Genomic DNA, 18552 nt, shown 5'->3' with positions numbered 1-18552 from the left:
AGTATGATAAAACTCTAGGGAATTAGTGCATCAAATGCAAAGCACAAAAAATACTGTAGTCCCGCAAATATTTCTGCTAACAGGCAGTCTATTTCTGAAGAATACTTGTGTGCCTTGTCATGTTAGAAGATGAAAGACCAGAGACCAAAGGTAATAGAAAATCTTCTTACGGCTTGGGAATAATATGATTATTTCGAGTATAATGCACTAATAATTTTGAAAATAACAGAAAAATAGAAGTCTGAAAGAAAATTACTTACAATTGGCTTGTCTGGAACTAGCATGGAGAGATATTATCACACTAAAATTACCAAATACCCTTAGAGACTTGCAGCAGAAAAAGACCAATTTTGTATAGAAAAGTGTAAATAAAATCAACAATTTCAGATCTTTGCTTGAAGGTTTTTACTACATTCTGGCTATGCTAAGTTCCTTATCAATGAAGAGACAGAGGTGACTTTATGCAGATATAAATTAAAGTTCCGTGATCTTCACTGCTGAAGTATATTTGGAAACCCTGATGTACAGACAGAACTCATAAGCAGAACAATACGTTTTTGCTTACCCTGTCAGGATTCTCCTATACAGTCATTGTATAGTTACAAGACATTAAAAGATTTGCAGTTTTAAACCTAATTTTTGATGTCTTGAAAATGCTGACTGCCCGAGAATTTGATGACTTCCTGAGATTATCTGAGAAAATGGCCTGTAAACTGTACTGCAAAATTGTACAGGCTCACAACCTGAACCATAACTCTAGTTTCCTAGAAAGAAAAGATTCTTCTAATGACTTTCTGCATGTGCCAGGTTAGTGTAAGCCCAGGCATCCTTAAATGGAGAGTCTAGAAGAAATCCAGCCTAGAAGTAATTCTCAGCAGGAATCTTAATCCATCTTTCCTTAAAAATAAGACTTTGATTGAACTATATCAGTATTTTTGACTGAAGGGGTTTTTCTGACGAAATCTTTTGTACAGAATTATCCTTATACACAATGAAACATATAGATGTAACATTTTATTTTAATTCTCCCTCCTCAGGTATCTACTATTTTTCTTTAACAGTCACCTCTATTAGTAAAATGGTCAGTCTGGTGTCTCACAGAATACATTTCATCTGAACTGTCAATCTATTAGCAAACTGGTAACCTCCAGCAATAGAATCAATCTTGATTACTGCCGCTGCCCCCCCCCTCCCCCCCCATAAAATTCTCTAACACTTTCTGGAAAAAAAAAAGAGACTTCAGGATGCACACTTTCACAGGTATTTAAGGGACTGCTTTATTTCTTTCCCATGTACCTTTTGTTGTAAAATGAGAGTCAGTTATCCTAGGTTTATTCTAAGACCTTTGGTATTTTCCCCATGTCTTGCCCTAACACAGGCTCCACTCCTACCTGTGTAAACATAGTAAGGGGGAATATATTACAACTTCAGAGAGGTGACAGAGAGTGTTATACCTAATGCTATCTCCTTTCTGGGCTAATATGGAGTCAGGTGAGTCTCACCTAGATTGTCACTTTTGTGAACAGCAAATATGACAGAAAGCATTCATGTCTGCCGAGTCCTCTCTTTAGTCCTTCCTGCTCAGGTCTGTCCTGATAAAAGTACATTAGGAAGGAAAACTTATTCCCAGCTTGTGCACAGTAGGCCTCAGGTGTGAGATGCTGTTAACTGAATATTTTCTGACAGCCAAAATATTAGACAAATCCATCACAAGTGAAAACCTTCTTGCTATACAGCTTGCATGGTGAACAAGTAAAAGCCAATGGTCTAGATGGCAGTCAGGATTCTAGCAGAGTGCATGTGTGTTTACTCACATGTATGACTTGTCAGTGGGTTTTATTGTACTGGACAGGGTACTGCTATTGGAAAGAATCACGCAGTTTACTTCCCTTGGCATATTAGATAATCAATTTTTTATATAATGCAGTATGTGAGCCATATGTATGTATGCTGTTTTCATTTCCATGTAATGGCAAAAGCTATATCTCTCAAAGTACACAAGGATTTATTACTTAAGAGCTTAATAAGCAGGCAAACAATAGTTTTACCCTGAAAAGCAGATTATATTTACTAAGAGTTAAAATTCTCCCTGATAAATAATCAGAAGCACAGGAGCATTTCTATTTGTTCATTTTGAGGGAATGTTTTGGATGCTAGTGTCTAAACCATGGAGAAGGGGTATATTTCTCAATAATATATCCCTTGGGGTTGTTTTGACTGAGCTTGAACTGGTACTTCACATTTTTCTAGACAGTGTTCAGAAATAGCTGCATAAAAGCTTATTTCATTATGGTATATGGAAATAGATTTCAACTAAGTGGTTAAAATGGGAGAAAGAAAATCTTCTTTCATAATTTACACATCTGAGCAGCAGTTTTTGCTCTCCTCAGTATAATGTCCTGGTTCTTAATCATCAAGAAGAAATTACTGTCCTTCAGCTATACTAATTTTCTCCCTTTAGTTTCTGCTTTTTGTTTTGTGTCACAACTGTGAAAAATGAATAAGAACAGCATTACAGTTGGTGCTTAAAGTGGTAATATATGTAGTCTTTGATTTGGGTAATTAATTTCCTAGTTCTAGGTCACCTGCTGATTTTGCAGTTCTTAGTTCTGTTCTTAGTTCTTAGCACCTGACCCCTTCATGTGTCAAACCATGTTAGTAAACTCTATATATGTACTTAAGTGCTTTGCTGACACTTTTTCTCAAGTATATCACCTTCAAGTATATCACCTTCAAGAGTGACACTTGTATTATTTTATCAATATTATGGTAGAGGAAGAAAGTAATTTCAGAGAGAAAGTACTTCTGATAATCTTAAATTTGGACAGTTCCGTAAAGGATCTTTAAAATTGAATCAAGAATTTTACTTTACCACAGTAATCTCTTAAGGGTTTATAATGTGAGTATGGAACTGAGGTGATGATCCTTATGTGGTGTAGCAGTTCTGGAGGAGGTGGACTGATCCATTTTAGATCAAACAAATCTGCTTCTGTCTCTGTCAACATGTGCCTGGTTTATGTCTGAAATACTTCAGCTGTTTTTATTTATTTCACTCAAACTAATATTTGACATAGATTTCAGACATTTCTATGCCATACTGCAGTGACTGATGGTAGTGAAAGAGTTTGGCTTGGTGAAACAAGCCAAATGAAAACTAAGAAGAGATGTGATTTTTCTCTATTTAAAACAATATCAGAAAAGAGAAAGAACTAAAAAAATAGTAAAACCAACAACAAATATATATCTGGGCTGTAAATAAAAAGGCAAAATACTTCAGAAGCAAATTCTGAAAAAAGAAACGTAAACTACTTTCAAGGTAAAGCAAGATTAGTGTTTGAAATTATTACATCAAGCAACTATTTAGTAGAAAGCTATACCCCATGACCCACAGTGCTTTTTTCCCAGTATATGATGCTATTTAATAGATAGGTTATGACAGCTTTAATATATTTAAACTTTATTTTTCAGGCTTGGAAATAACAAAAAAACCCAAAAGTTTCTTATATAAAATGTTATTTTTTGAAGTATGTTCATTAATTCTGATGTGCCAGTTATATTCCTGTTTACTGTAAAGTTTATATCATACCTATCAGACTTCAAACACTACATTTAAATATAAAACTATAGTTATGTTGAACTTTAACTGGATTTACAGAAAGTATTAGAAGATAATGACATTTTTGTGGTTCTTTCCTGTTGATATCAGTGATTTGTAATAAAGTAATCTGGTTTTCAGTAATGTTTCTGACTAATACAAATGTTTCAAGATCTGTTCTTAACTGGGACAAATGTAATAGATAAAAATCCAATGGGACATCACTATTAGACACACTTTTTAAACAAATCTAAAAGCTATATAGAAAGAAGAGAGAAAAATTGGGGAATGGGAATAGAAGATGAACTCAATTCACAGTCTAATTCTAGTTAAGGGAATCAAGAAAAGAATAGGGATAAAATCTTCTGCAGATACATATCGTTCCAACCTTAATTTAGTGATGCATAAAACTTTTGAAATGTTCAGTGATTTTTCACTGTTTTTCAGATAATTTCTTTTTAGAGTAAAACTTGAAACTGGTTGAGAGAAATAAAATAAGCAGGCATTTGGTTTTTTCCCCCTTTTTCTTAGTAGAGTTTATTAAATACATAACACTAGCTTCTAGTGTCCTAAAATATAAAGTGCTTAATGATGAGACCTTTAACAGCATGGACCACAAATGCCAATTTAAAAATATTTCATCACAAGCTTGAAAGTGATGCCCCTTTCAGTAAACCCATGCTTAAAATTTCACATGCAGATATACTGTCTACAATTATCTATTTTGGCCCACAAGATTTGTCCCTGAATACACCTTTAAAGTGGCTTTTGTATTATATTCCCTTCTAGCTGGCATTTTATTCATCAAAATCTGTCTCCTCATGGTTGCTCTTTTTCTGCAACTTGTCTTACAGTTTGGTGAGCTGGCCAGAATGCCAAACTCAGAAAAATTTTGTGGACACAAGAATTCCTCCCTTCATGCAGGTACACAAAAGGCAGGATAGGAAACAGTATGTTTCACATCGACCCCTTTCTGAATCCAAGGTCTTGAGGAGGATCTCTAGCTAAAAGCAGGACTAGCAGAGAAAAGAGAAATGTCTGGGAGATGTTAAGAGGCCTTCAGGAACAGAGCCTTAGAGGTAAATAATGTTATTCTGAACATTCATTCTTAGACAAAATGTTTTAAGGTGGAGGAACCTTCCAGAATTTTTCAAATCGGAAACACCTGTTAAATAATTTTGATATCTTTTACAGATAAAGTTGAATAATACATCTGTTCTATATCCTTATTCATTCAGTCAGGTCCTGTCTCTCTCTGGTCTTCCTAATCCACAAAAATAGAAGTTGTATTGTCTTGATGTTTTATCTGGGACTAGAGAGGAAGGAAGAGCTGGTTGAATGCTTGGCTATGTTTTTTTAATTGTGTTAAACACATCAAAAATATCATAAATATCAAATGGCTTGCTTTATATTTTTGCTTTCTTCTTTCTGTCTAGCAGAAAAAATAATGAATGCAACAATCATCAGGGACCAAGAAAAAGTGAGACTGCCCTGATAAAAAGTCATAGTTGATTCAGGATTTCTGGGGGAGTTTATGTGGTTGTCTGACTTCCACAGGGAGTTTTTGATGCTATCAGCTTTTTTCTTTGCCTTTCCAAAGTGGTCATGCTACCATAGCATGGACGTTTCCCCAAACATACATATCTAAAAGAAAATCTACTGTTTTCTAAATCTGATTACTGAGTTGTCCAAGTTGACCTGTTTTAGCCGTATGGGAACTTTTTTCAGATTTCTTCATTGTTTTCAGAACAACTAAGGCATGCAGGCTTGATTTTAACAGCAGTAGAAACTGGGAATTCCTGTGTGCTCTCATGTCAACTTTTCTACAGCCATATTCACCAATCTCATTTTTCCAGTGCTCAGTTTTAGCTTAACAGTTTTCAGAAGAATAGTATTTAGTAGCACTAAATCTTGTTCTGTATTAGGATGTATAATCAGCTGCCTGGCCACATGCACCATAAGCCTGTGGTGTGACCCATAGCACATGAACAGGAAAAAACGTGTGTGTATATCAAATGCAGCTTCTACCTAGGCAAGAGATCTGGTGGTTTCTGAATTTCTCATCCACGTCGATATGCAAGTCTGCATGTACTTTACAGATGATGCGGGAAAAACAAACATGAAGTCTGAGCTCTGCCTACAGGAACAATTATCTCAGTCTGTTCCTGATGGCCCTTTTTCCAAGCAATAATTTAGGAAGATGCAAGCTGTATTAGTAGGTCTGATACTGGTAGCTGGCTGCTCTTAGCAGTCATGTTTTCCATGGCCTCCTCCAAGATGTAGAGTACATCATGTACAGATAAAATAAAACTTTCAGGGCATTGCTGAGGCTGAGTATTGTGTTCCTTTTACAGAATTAAATGTATTATACAAAGGAAAAATGAACACCTTCATCATGTTACCTGGAATTTATTATCGTCTTAGTTCTGTAAACATTGCAGACCACTTAAGCTTCACTGTCCTGATTTATAATATCACTAAAATTCCTCAACATAATTATTTTCCAGGAAATCACTGTAGATCATTTATTACTTTACATAATGTGTGTGCTATAGGTGTAACATTTGACAAGAAAACTTACATTTCTAAACGCTTTGAGACTGATGGCAGGGTTAATTTTTTTAGCAGGTCAATTCAAGGATATTTTAAAATGAAGCTGACATAATTTATACATAATATTTCAATAGTATACACTGTTTATGTACTGTATCTGTGTGCCACTGGAGAAATTTTGATGAAGTAGCATTCTTTCGTGTGGCTGAGCTCAGCAACTACTGTATCTTTCCTGCTATATGATTTTTATTTTTATTTTTCTTGCTTCTTAGGATTTGATACCAGCATTTTGCCCATTTGCAAAGACTCCCTTGGCTGGATGTTTAACAGGCTTGATACAAACTATGACCTGTTGTTGGACCAGTCAGAGCTTGGAAGCATTTACCTTGACAAGAATGAGCCATGCACCAGGGCATTCTTCAATTCTTGTGACACATACAAGGACAGTTTGATATCTAACAATGAGTGGTGCTACTGCTTCCAAAGACAGCAAGGTAAAAGATGAGAACAACCTGCATATGTATATGACTGACCTTTTTGTAGTGTTTTATCTTTTTTTAATGTATTAAGAAGATTACAGTGAACTACAAGCTTTTAAATGCTGTACCATGAATTTGCGTTAAGGTTCTTGACCTGTCATGAATCCCTAAAAAGAAGTTAAAAAAAAAAAAAAAAAAAAACCAAACCAAACAACCCACCAAGCTAAATGGAAAGGCTTGCTAGAAATTCAAGGATTCTAAATAAAGTGCAAAACAGTGGCTAATGCTTTTACAGCAATATTGTTTCTCCTGCCAAATTCCAGTAAGTATGTAGAGGAAAGAGACCAAAATAAAGAAAAAAATGACTTAAATTATTTCTTTCCCAATCTACTTCGCCTACATTATAAAATAAACTTTTTTATTGCTAAAGTAGGGCATCTTAATGTTCTATTTTGTGAGCCTATTAAAATATCTGAATGAACATTATGGATAATGTTATTTCCAGTCATTTGGACCTAAAACCAATTGATTTTTACTGCCTAGATGAATCTCTTGTTAATATCCCAATGTGATTTCATTAAACAAATAAACACAACCTAAACAAGCATTATTTTCCCTGAGGATCATATAACAATTTTAGATCTAGGTGATACACCATATAAGTTAGATAAGTTGTAACGAATCAAATAATTTACTTATTAAATATTGTCTGAAACTGGGCAGAATTGCCCTTTCATTTTTCTTACTAACATGAAGGAGATTTTCAAAGGGATAAATAACAACCAGGGTCCAAATTTCTACTGTCAATAAAGGACATAAGACTGATTTGATGGACAGTTTGCAAAGTCAGTTCAACCTTTTTGAAAATTTTAATACCTGTTTTTAAATCTCACTTGTGACATTAAAACTCTCATGATCAATTCCTATTGGCACTCAGCATCTGTGGTTTGATGCTGATTTCTGTGGAAATAAAGATTTTTATCATGCCACAACTGTCAGTTGTAAGTCTCAACAAAATAAAGCTGTACTTCTGTAGATACATACTAAATAGCAGACTTATTTTCTTTGGTAACTTTGTAGTTAAAAAGTTAACATTTAATCTTTCAGGACACCTTTTTTTTTATAGTAGAACAATATTTTTACTTTTATTTTTATAAGCATATATGTACATCTAACAAAATTAGTAAATGAAAAATAAGTAATCCCAGAAGTAAAGTAGTTCTTAAAGTAAAGAACATAACGTGTTTTGTTCAGTTGTCTTTAAACTAAAAAACCACCACCACAATCATTTCAGCTTAATATATAAACACCCTCAGTCTTTGGAGGGCAACATAATTCTTTTCAGTTGTCAGAGAAAGTACAGCACATAACATGTGGCCTAGTATGGTCCAAGGTTCTTCCACTAATTGGCTCTTCTACCAATTTCATATAATGTGTGTACAGCATAACCAAGTCATTAAGAAAGCACTTCTACAGATTAGTTTCAAGTGGGTTTGCATTCTGTAGCCTATAAATAGTTTGTCTAAAATCTCTGTTCAGCGTACCTCTAGAACCCCATTCAGTATATAGTAGAAAATATGTATCCTCAACATTGTAAATGAGATGAAATCTCAGTTTTGGCAATCCTTGCACATTAGGCATGCACTCCATCCCTCCAAATGATCAATGTCAACAAAATCTGTATTCTCCTTTTTTGAAGGTGTAAGGAGAAAAAGAAGGTTGTAGTCTTCTTTTGTCACATCTTATTATTAGCTCTTGCACAATTATCTGAATCCTAACTCCCTAGTGTATTCGTGACCCACTGAATTCTCTATTCATAATTTTCAGTGTTATGCCAAACCTTGTAATAAGTTCATGTTTGGTTATGTTTTACTTGATCAAACAATCTAAATAAAACCTTTAACTAAACCTTTGCTATTAATAGCAAAGAGATGGCTAGGTAGAGAAATTCAGTGGCTTCCTTCTGATGTTTGCTAAAATAAGTTGGTATTAACAGAATGCTTCACACTATGTAGACAGATCTCTATTCATTGAGCTTAGTAAGTGCTTTCCAGGCAGATCTACAGTTTTACAGCACTGCTGTTGCTTAACAATGTTCAAAGCGAATACAAAATTTAGTCAACAATATGTATCATACTGGGATAGAAATTGCATTGTACTTTTTAAAAATGCCAAACATTTGCTTGAGTCATTATCTGAGAAGCCCTCTTGCTCTTTGATCTTAGCTCCACAGTTCAAGACCGTTAAGATCAGACAAGTACTTGCAATTCTTCTTCATTCTTCCTTCCTACTTGAGGTCTGTCATGATGCATTACAGTACACTAGACCCATTACTGCACATTATTCACAACTTCTAGTCAATATAACAACTTCTTACGAATACTTAATTCAGATCTTCTTGCTTGGAAAAAGATCTTTCTGTAGTAGCTGTCCCACCTTGACTAATGCTTAAACTATGGCTCAGTGGTGCTTACTGCATTTTTTCTTGGCCTTATTCTGCTTTAAGTGTAGTTCAGTATTTCTGAGATACATTCAAAAGACTATAATTCATTTCTGCAGTACTTCAAAATTTGCACTTTGCCAGTGTTCTTTACAAGTCTTCCTGTACGCTTTGGTCACTATTGCTGTCTAGTTTCAACTACAATTCATGAAAGTGCTTCAATGCCCATCTTCAAAACTTAGTTTGATGCTAACTTAACACTTTAGCGCTTATCTAAATGCTGAGGCATTTGCAGTGTTGGCCTTTTTGGAGGTTGAATTTCTTTCTGCCAGTACTTCATCATTATTACAGCCATGTTTTTGTTGCATCACTGCTTCAGAGTAGGAGAGCAGCCAATTTTGCTGGGAATATTAATGCTTAGCACCTAAGGCCTCTGCATGGATCTATTAGTCCAGCACTTTTCTAAATGCCTTTTTCTTACATGGTCTTCTGTCTGTCAAGGATAGAAGAAATCTTTATGATGTTAAAACTAGTTCGTCTTACAGAATAATTATAATTATCATAATTAGTATTTGTTACATCAGTCTCTTCAGATTGCAGGATTTCAAATATATTTATAGATGGTTCTAAAGGGAGGTTTGACATGCCTTAACACGTAATCAAGGTCCCCAGAAAGATTTCTTGAAGTGCAGTATTGATGCTTTAAATCCCTAAAGTTCAAGTCTCCAACCAAGATCAAATGTAATACTTGATCCCAAGCACAGTCAAGGTGCAGCACAGCAGCCTAATCTGCAGAGGACCATATGCCAGAAGCTATGGGCTTTGCCAAATATTATCTACTTGATAGATGGAAAATCACTGGTTTGTAATTGAATAAGATGGAGAATCTGTGAATGCTCGAGGCTCACTGTGTGGGTAGCAGCTCCTTGAGACATATCTGTTAAAAATCCTAGATGTTCTTTGTTAAATCTACCAGTTTTGCTCTGATTCCTCTGTTAATATACCTCTTTTTAGTAAATCAAAGCCTAATCATACTAGCCTTGCAGCACCTCTTGACACAACTGAATATTGATGTCTCAAGGGCCAGTATTAATAACATGGGATACTCTGGTGTACATCAGTACTTTGAGCACTGAAGAACTGTGGATGGCTGCTGTTAAGTGGTTCGTGAATCACTCATAACAATGCAGTGATATTTTCAAAAAGACAATTCCTGCCACATCTATGGAAGTAGATTAAGGATGAATATGATTAGGTGTCTTATTTGTATTCAGATTATCAGTAAGACTGATGTCTGCTTCATTTCTATTTCAAAGAAAGCCACCACACTGATTTTTGTAAAGGAATTTTTTCTCCTTGGTTCAAGACAACCAAAAGTTGTCCAGTGACACTGACTTTTTTTACCGGAATAAGTTAAAGAAAGCTTTTCCAAACTCAGGAACTAACTGGAAAATAAAGAGGGGAGCATTATGATTTGGGGAGAGAGGAAAAAGGATATGCTGTGGACCAAAAGGAATTGGTTGAACTTCTAGCCTGCCATTTTCTTTGACAGTTTTAAGCACCAGAGTGATTTAGTATTGTTAAGAGTTTTTGCTGCTTTTATCCTGAGAGGAAAAGCTTAAGTGTGAATCTTGAAGACGTAGCTTCTGAGAAGAAGAGAGTTTTGGGTAAGTAACTTTCTCATATTGCCTTGTTACCTTTTGGTTAGTGGTATTCCTTTTTGTAATTATACCACCAAAGATTTAGAGCTTATATGAGGATTTTTTTTCTTTAGGCATAGTCCATCATTTTTTCATTTCCACATGTTAATGATCATGTGCGCAAATTTAGGATTTTTTTCCATAGAACTAAATACCTGTATTTTTCCTACTTGACTAGTTCTTCTCCTTCAGCATACTTTGCATCTTCTTTAAAAGATAGAATAAAATAGAATAGAATCATTTAGGTTAAAAAGGACCTTTAAGTTCATTGAGTCCAACTGTTAATCTAATACTGCCAAGTCCGCCACAGTCCTAGATCCTTCTAGCCTGTGGTACTTGTGTGCATAAATGGCGGTCATTTTTTAGATTACTGATTAATTGGAAATACCTTTGGTTCAATAAATAATTGATCCTCAGAATGTTAACTCTTTAAATATCAGGAAAGACAGACACCTTAGTTTTGAAAGGTAGTGAACGTCTCTGGCAAAATAGTGACCATGATCATCATCAAAGTACTTCTTACAACAAGAAATGTAAAACTTTATTTAGCCTCAGCAAATATTCAAAGACTGAAAACTTAAAACCCGATACCCATCCAATGATGTCAAGTCCCAGTGGTTTTCAAGAGCACAAACACAAAATTGCTTGGTTGTTTGGGAAGACATCTCTTGAAAATTTTTTATGGCACTAAGACTCATGTGAACAGTATTTTAAAAGCAGAGCCTACCTTTTAGGCCTTCATTCTAAAAAGAGCCATTATAGATTTAGTGTGAAAACCTGGCCTACCAGAGTTGGGGCCACTCTAAACGTTTATAAGCTTCTTTAAATGTATTGGATATTCAAATAGCATTTAAAATGTAAAGCCAAGAGAAATTAACAGCCTGCTCTCAGTAAGCGGTTATTATTGTCTTCTAGTTTTTATTTATTCTGTTAGATAAGAGCTCTGTTAGATAAGGCCTATTGGTATATCTAGGCTATGCCAGCCAAGAGGGTCTGTGTTCACCAGAAATATATTTTTTGATACTCAGTTCATCTAGGCATTTATCACCAGAGTCTGAGCATTTCCTCAAAAAAGGCACTTACATGTATTATAATGTATTCTTGCCATTCCTGCATTCCTTTGTGCATCTTGTGCTGCTCTCATCTGGCTAAAGGGTGAGCACTCTTGTTTTCTTTTAGGAGGAATTCAGGAAAGGCTGCTTGGGACTATCATCACTCAAGTGATTTTTGCCTAGCTGTTGCCCTACAAAATGACTGGGTTCTGGTTGAATTGTGCGCTTCATCAATAAGCTAAGCCAGTCTTACTCATCTTTAAACTAGAGTTTAACTATATTTCAGAAGGGAGCCTTGAGTTAATTGCATGGCAAATGTGTGTTCTAAATAATCAGAGTTTGCCAAAATGGAAAATGCATTTAATATTCATAGAACGTGGGATTTTAGTGAGATGTTATCAGAATATTGTCTGGGAATGGTATAAGTTAAAGACAGGTGAGTAAACTCAGTACTACTGCTGATTCAGAATGAGAAATGCCTTTGTGCTAATGGTCTAATGTAATATGCAGTATCAATATTCAGAGATTAGTACTTTGCTGTCTTTGATTCTTTCACTTATTCAACAGTAATGTATACACGTTCACATCTTCCTTCCTATTCATTGGGCATGCTGTGATTTGCTTTTATTGACAGCAGAGAATTAAATTATTCAGAATTGTAGTAAATTATAACTCTGAAGAATGGAAAACTGAATTTTAATACCTATTCTGCCTCTTAGAGCCGTCATAAGTTTGGCCACTGTTTTTAACTGAAAGTTTGCTGAACATGGGGCTTTGTACCCATGGGATTCAGTCCTAAATTGTTGCAATAGAATCACAATCTTGTAGAATTCAGTGGAGAAAATTCTTATTTTCTTAGTGTAGTACGTGAAATACAGAACTTGAATATGACTTCTAACAAGGACGAAAAAAAGAAATAATTAAAAGAGCCATCCTGTTTCTAACAAACACATGAGGCAAGCTTCACAGTCACACTCTTGATTTCTGTAGACTGATAAAATGGAGTGTGATTGAGTTACTATTATGGTCTAGCATTCCTCAATCCTCCAGACTAGTGACTAGATGCTCACTTTCACCTGGGTTAACTGGGAGTGGCCTTCTGCAAAAATCCATGGTGGTTCTCTAATTCATAATTCTGGAGCTGTAGGAAGATGCAATAATTCTTTTATTTCAGAGCTGAGAACATGACTACTAATGCAGGATGCTTGTGTTTCTTAAGATGGGTAGTTAGAGTTACCTTAGAATGTAGCAAACTGTGAAAACTTAGTCATCTTTCTCTCCTAGATACAGTGTAATCTGTTTAACATTTTTTATGTCATTTTAGACCCACCTTGCCAGACAGAACTCAGCAACATTCAGAAGCAGCAAGGAGGAAAGAAGCTCCTAGGTGAGCCATAGATCATTCTTTTGAAGGTTTTATTGCTTACATAAATAACCCTAGTGAAACAGCAACATAAAATCAATATTAATCCAACAAAGATAGACCACAGTAAATTCCAGCAACAAAATTTATGAAATTTTTGAAAGCTATTAAACTTAGTTTTATTACCTTACCTACCAAAAGATATTACATCTGTTTTATTACCCCAATAGAAGGTATGTTTTTACAGTTATAAAGGGGACAGTCTAATGCACTCCTGAATTAGTATCTCTGCTGATCCTTTACCTGTAATACTCTTTAAGTAATTGAAATCTTTGTTGTGAATCAGTTTATACGGTATCAAAATTACTGAAATGTAAAATCTTCATTTTACTGTTAGCCACTGTATAAAAGCTGCAATAAAAGGCTTGGCCCAAAGTAGTCAAAACTGTATTTCTGCTAAGGATGGTTTCTAAAAACAGCTGTACACTTCAAAATGCTTTCATAGGAATGTTTTGTTTATTGTGGCTTGTCTACATTTTATGGTTTTTTTCAAAAAGTCTCCATTTGTTCCAGATGAAAAACAGTGGTTTATTCGGCCTTGGGCAAGTCACTGCCCCACAAAATAAGTCCCTGCTTGTGTCTCTTGTACTCTTGGTGGGGAACTAGGCTTAGAGCCTAATTTGCCTAGGTATCTAAATGCAAATTTAACATTCTTTTTTTACATTTGTTATTGATAAAATTGGTGTGTTGAACTGCATTTGTCTTCCGTGGTGGAATAATTAAATGTTAGTAGGTAATTAAATGGATTGTAAAATATATATTAAATAAAAGTAATTTCTGAGCCTTGTAGCAGATAATTTGTTAATCCAGGAAGCCTGGCCCTCATTCAGACTTTTTTGTACTCCACAGATTACAGAACATACCATTCAGGGTTGGGTGCTACATTTGAGCTGTTTCCCCAGAATACAGTGAAGATCTTGACTGAGACATTCAGGGAGTAAGGAATATGTATCACAGGATCAATGAAAAAATTAAAGGAAGCTTGGTCACTTATTCTTGAAATCAGTCCAAGACTGATATGTGTTATTTTCCCTCTCACATTTGATATATTCAGTCACTTTCTGCTTAACTGAATTTAGTAATACTAAACCAGTCAGTGTAGAGTCTGGAATGAGGAAACAGCAAAAGGTAGTTACTTTCGGCTATAATTGTTACATTGTCCAAGAGGCAGTTTTTAGTACTCTGATATTTATTTATCGCAGGGCAGTATATCCCCTTATGTGATGAAGATGGTTATTACAAACCAAGTCAGTGCCATGGAAGTGTAGGGCAGTGCTGGTGTGTGGACAGATACGGCAATGAGGTAACAGGATCCAGAACAAACGGTGCAGCAGAATGCGGTAAGTTGAGAATCCTTTGTGGCATTTGGTTTTAGAGGTGTTATTCCCTTTGATTACCAACCAGATCAAGTTTGGTTGGTAAGAACAGATGTGGGACCCAACAACATGGATTTTGAAAAAAAAAAAAAAAAAAAAAAATTGTTATTGTTATTACTTCATTATTTTTTGCAACTCCTATCACTGTGTCAGCTATTAATAGCCCTCATATATGTGCTTAGCATATAGTGTGTATAAATCAAGGGAAAATTAATTATCTAGATCACCGTTGGACAAGCCCCAAAATGCTTGATGAAATTCCTTTGGGTAATCAGCATGCTACTGAATTCAATTTGACATTTTTTTCACTTTGTCTGAGGTAATTGCCAGAAGTTCCTAGCACACCAAATCTTTTATTTTTCACTTCCCTGCAGCACTGTGCAAGTTCTTCCAAGAATTCCCCTGTCACTTTTATTTGATGTCCCAGATATAAAGAATGGCAATAAAATATTTTCCTTTTCTATAAAAAAATGTCTTACATTACTCCTTTCCACTTTATTTGCAACAAAAGAACATAGCGTGAAACAAAGGGTAAATTTGACACAGTATTTGACATTAAAGCTCAGGCCTGTTGTCCATCAAATCCAGGATCCTTTCTAGATAAATAGACAGTTCTAGATAGTCCAAGGTAGTATGCAAGAACTGAACAATAATCAGTAGTCTTTACTGTGATCTTTTAAGTTGGACTTAAATCTCTTCCAGTTGTTCCTGGCATTCATTATAGTTCTACAAACCCATAGTATTTGTCTCCTCCTGTTAACAGTGAGAAATTCATCCCTATTCAAGTGGTTTTCTTTCAAGACAAAAGAATTTTTATCTTTTATAGTCCATATTATTTATGTTTTATTTCTGTGTCACACTGTGTAGTTAAAAAAAGTAATTGTCCTGAAACTAAATATTCTGGTGTGCGTTTTGTATGCTTATGTATATTATACTATAAATGTGTAGTTTATCTTGTGTGTCTTTTCTGTAACTATCATACCTTTTTAGCTATTGATATAGAGACTTCAGGTGATTTTGCCTCTGGTGATTTCCATGAATGGACAGATGATGAAGATGACGAAGATGAAATAATGAATGATGAAGATGAAATTGAAGATGATGATGAAGATGAAGGAGATGATGATGTTGATGATGATGATGATCATGATGGATATATTTGATGATATTATCGGGTCCATGAATTGTACCTTTCTAAAGTTCACAAGATGACATTTCATAAAATCCCTTTTGCTCTCCAAGATCAAAAGGATTCTAACAAACATGTATATTTTGTATGATTACTTCAAACATTGCAGCTGGAGTCATAGACTTTTTTTGTTTAAATAAGAATAATTATATTATGTGCTTTTGAGTTTTTAAATGCCTCTGCGCTGAAGAAAACACATTGGAAGGCTAGCCTGAAGAAAGAAATGTTATGTGCTACTGAAAATATAAATGTGCAAAGCATACTATAAAAACAACCAGTCTCTTTAAAACTCCGGTAAAAAGATATTTGCCCTTACTTAGAACTGTGCATGTCCTCTTCAGAACACATACTATAACTTAACTTTAGTTCCATTGGTGTTTTATGCCCTGCAGGCTTTGCAAATTGTCCAGTTAATAAATCAAAATGTGTTACAGTACAAAAGCATTGGTGTACAAGTAGCAATTCACCAGCCTTTAATTAACCAAAGGTATGGAGAAAAATTATTGGGAGAGAAAAATAAAGCAAAATTCTCCTTTGTGTTTGCATTTGTACTTATGGTTTTTATTAGGAAACGGCTAGGTTATTGAAAGGACTTTTCAAAAGCAGTAGCATGGACAAGCACCAATTCTGTAATTCCTTTTTCTTTTTTTTTTTTTTTCTTTCATGTCAAGGTCGTATAGGCTTTATCATTATTTACTCAAACATTGCTTCACCCTTTGTTGTTTCTCCATATATCTCTCTAACCAGATTAGCATAAAATATTTTACACTGGGAAAAAAATTGCTTAAAATTATATTACCTTTATACATGACTGTATTTCGGAGTATTGGCACTTGCCCCAAAGTAGTTTTTAATAAATGTATAATGATACTTTTTATTTTCTTAATTCAGGAAATAGTTTTGCATCTTTATCTTAATTCACGTTGTTTTCTGTTACTAGTGCAGAAACTTAGAGAACGTATTGTAAAGGTGCCTTGCAAAATAGATATAGAGAGGTTTTAGCATGCATACCAGTATAGGATGTTAGGCAATAGCTAAGCACACCCAATTACCAAATTAATACCAGTATAGGAACTGGTGCTGGAATGAAGAATATGGGTTATTTTAATTTTTTTCCTATTGTTATGTAATTACCATGTGGACTAGATTATAATTATTGTGTAGAGTAGCACTTAAGATTTGACTGTAGACAAAATTACTTTAATCACTGTATTTATGTTAGCATGTTAATTAATTGTGTAGACATTTTGGGACTCCACCATCTTTGTTCATATCATATCTATTGCTTTCTGCCCATACTAAAATTGATGTGACCTGTACAATGTAATACTACAGGTTGTATAATTTCAAAATTGGATCACTGGTTTCCCATCATTAATTAAAAGGAAAACCAGTATCTTATTTGAATTAATTTCTACACATTAAATACTAAATTTAATGTTTATCCTATGTAATATTAAAAAGTATAATGCATTTTCTTTTTTACTGTTTCTGTATAGTTTGCAAAATAAAGACTCTTGTAACCAACCTTTGGCCAGTATAGCCCATCATTTTGACTTTTTTGCATAGTTTGAAATTTTGAAACAGGAAGAATTCATGTTTCAGATACATTTCACCTATTAAAATATATATTTATTTGTATAAAGCCATTTATTGTTTTATTTCCAGTAAAGAATTTTTGACTAAGGCAAAACCCATAGGCAGCTTTTATTTTTCTGTATTTTATCCTGAATTTTATATAGCTTTGTTATGTACTTTTATGACATTGTCTTCATTACATAGTAAAGAGATACTTCTTTTCAAACTCTGTCATAATTTGTGGGGCATAGTTGTATTATTTTCTTAAATAAAAGCAGTTAAGAGTTTACCATTACAATATAGTGGGATTTTATCAGAGAACAGTTTCTTATGGCTGAAATTAACTGATATATAAATTGATTTTAAATAAAGAAGCTAAAGAAAAAATGTTGTCATTATTGGCTGATGTAGCAAGTAATGTTGTGGCGTTTTTTTTACCTTATGTGACAAATGGTCACTAGATGACAAACTAAAAATGGATTTCATTAAAATTTGTGATATTAGGAGAATTAATGTATGGAAACAGAATTCATAATGTGTTTAGCCTAGTGGGATTACAGTATGAAGAACATTCTGAAATGAACTGTCATGCAGAAGAGCACAGAAGAAGTTTATATTCTTTCTTCCCTGTAAATTCCCCACTGAACTGGAAAGGGAGGGAATATGCATGGATTTTAGTCCCTGAGTATCAAAGCTACCTATCATAAAGTCAGAAGTAAGTCAAGATACCTAATTTACTAAAGAACAGTAACAATGGAGATTCAGGATGATTTTGGAGAATTTTTGTGGTCCAAAGCTCAAACAGCAACAGCAAACACTTGAATTGTTTCTTCATTCGTGAGGAAAAGCCAGAGAAGAGATTGATAGTGTGAGGCTTCCTTTGAAAACATCCTTTATAAAAAAAATAGGTAAATTTGTCTAGGGTTTAGTATTATGGTGTTGATTTGCTTTCATGATACCAAATGAAGTGGAAACTCCTTCACTGCATCATTGAAGAAATCAATTAAATCAGGAGCAGGTAGAATAAATAAAGGCAAAGACTGATAATACAAAATTACTAAATAACTAAACCATTCAGAAACTTTTTCCTTCTTTATGTCATATCCAAAAATTTGCACAGAGGTATGTCCTCATGGGTACAGTCAGGCAGAAAGAAGTAGGGAGCCC

The 18552-nt window shown here is 34.4% G+C and overlaps 1 protein-coding gene across 2 annotated transcripts in view; it reads left to right on the top strand.

Moving 5' to 3' along the window:
- SPOCK3 (SPARC (osteonectin), cwcv and kazal like domains proteoglycan 3) overlaps nt 1–17751 on the top strand; it is a 213659-nt gene extending 195908 nt beyond the window's left edge. For both annotated transcript variants that reach the window (XM_074905726.1, XM_074905727.1), the window contains 4 exons: nt 6421–6642; nt 13144–13206; nt 14445–14582; nt 15609–17751. In XM_074905726.1, coding sequence (XP_074761827.1) covers nt 6421–6642; nt 13144–13206; nt 14445–14582; nt 15609–15781 — 596 coding nt within the window. In that variant the 3' untranslated portion in view covers nt 15782–17751. The remainder of the gene's footprint in view (nt 1–6420; nt 6643–13143; nt 13207–14444; nt 14583–15608) is intronic.
- The last annotated feature ends 801 nt before the right edge of the window (nt 17752–18552 follow it).

The sequence above is a fragment of the Athene noctua genome, chromosome 4 (genome assembly GCF_965140245.1).
Source record: "Athene noctua chromosome 4, bAthNoc1.hap1.1, whole genome shotgun sequence".
In the NCBI taxonomy this organism is placed as follows: domain Eukaryota; kingdom Metazoa; phylum Chordata; class Aves; order Strigiformes; family Strigidae; genus Athene; species Athene noctua.
Note: the sequence above shows the minus strand (reverse complement) of the source record. Positions and strands in the feature narration are given on the sequence as shown.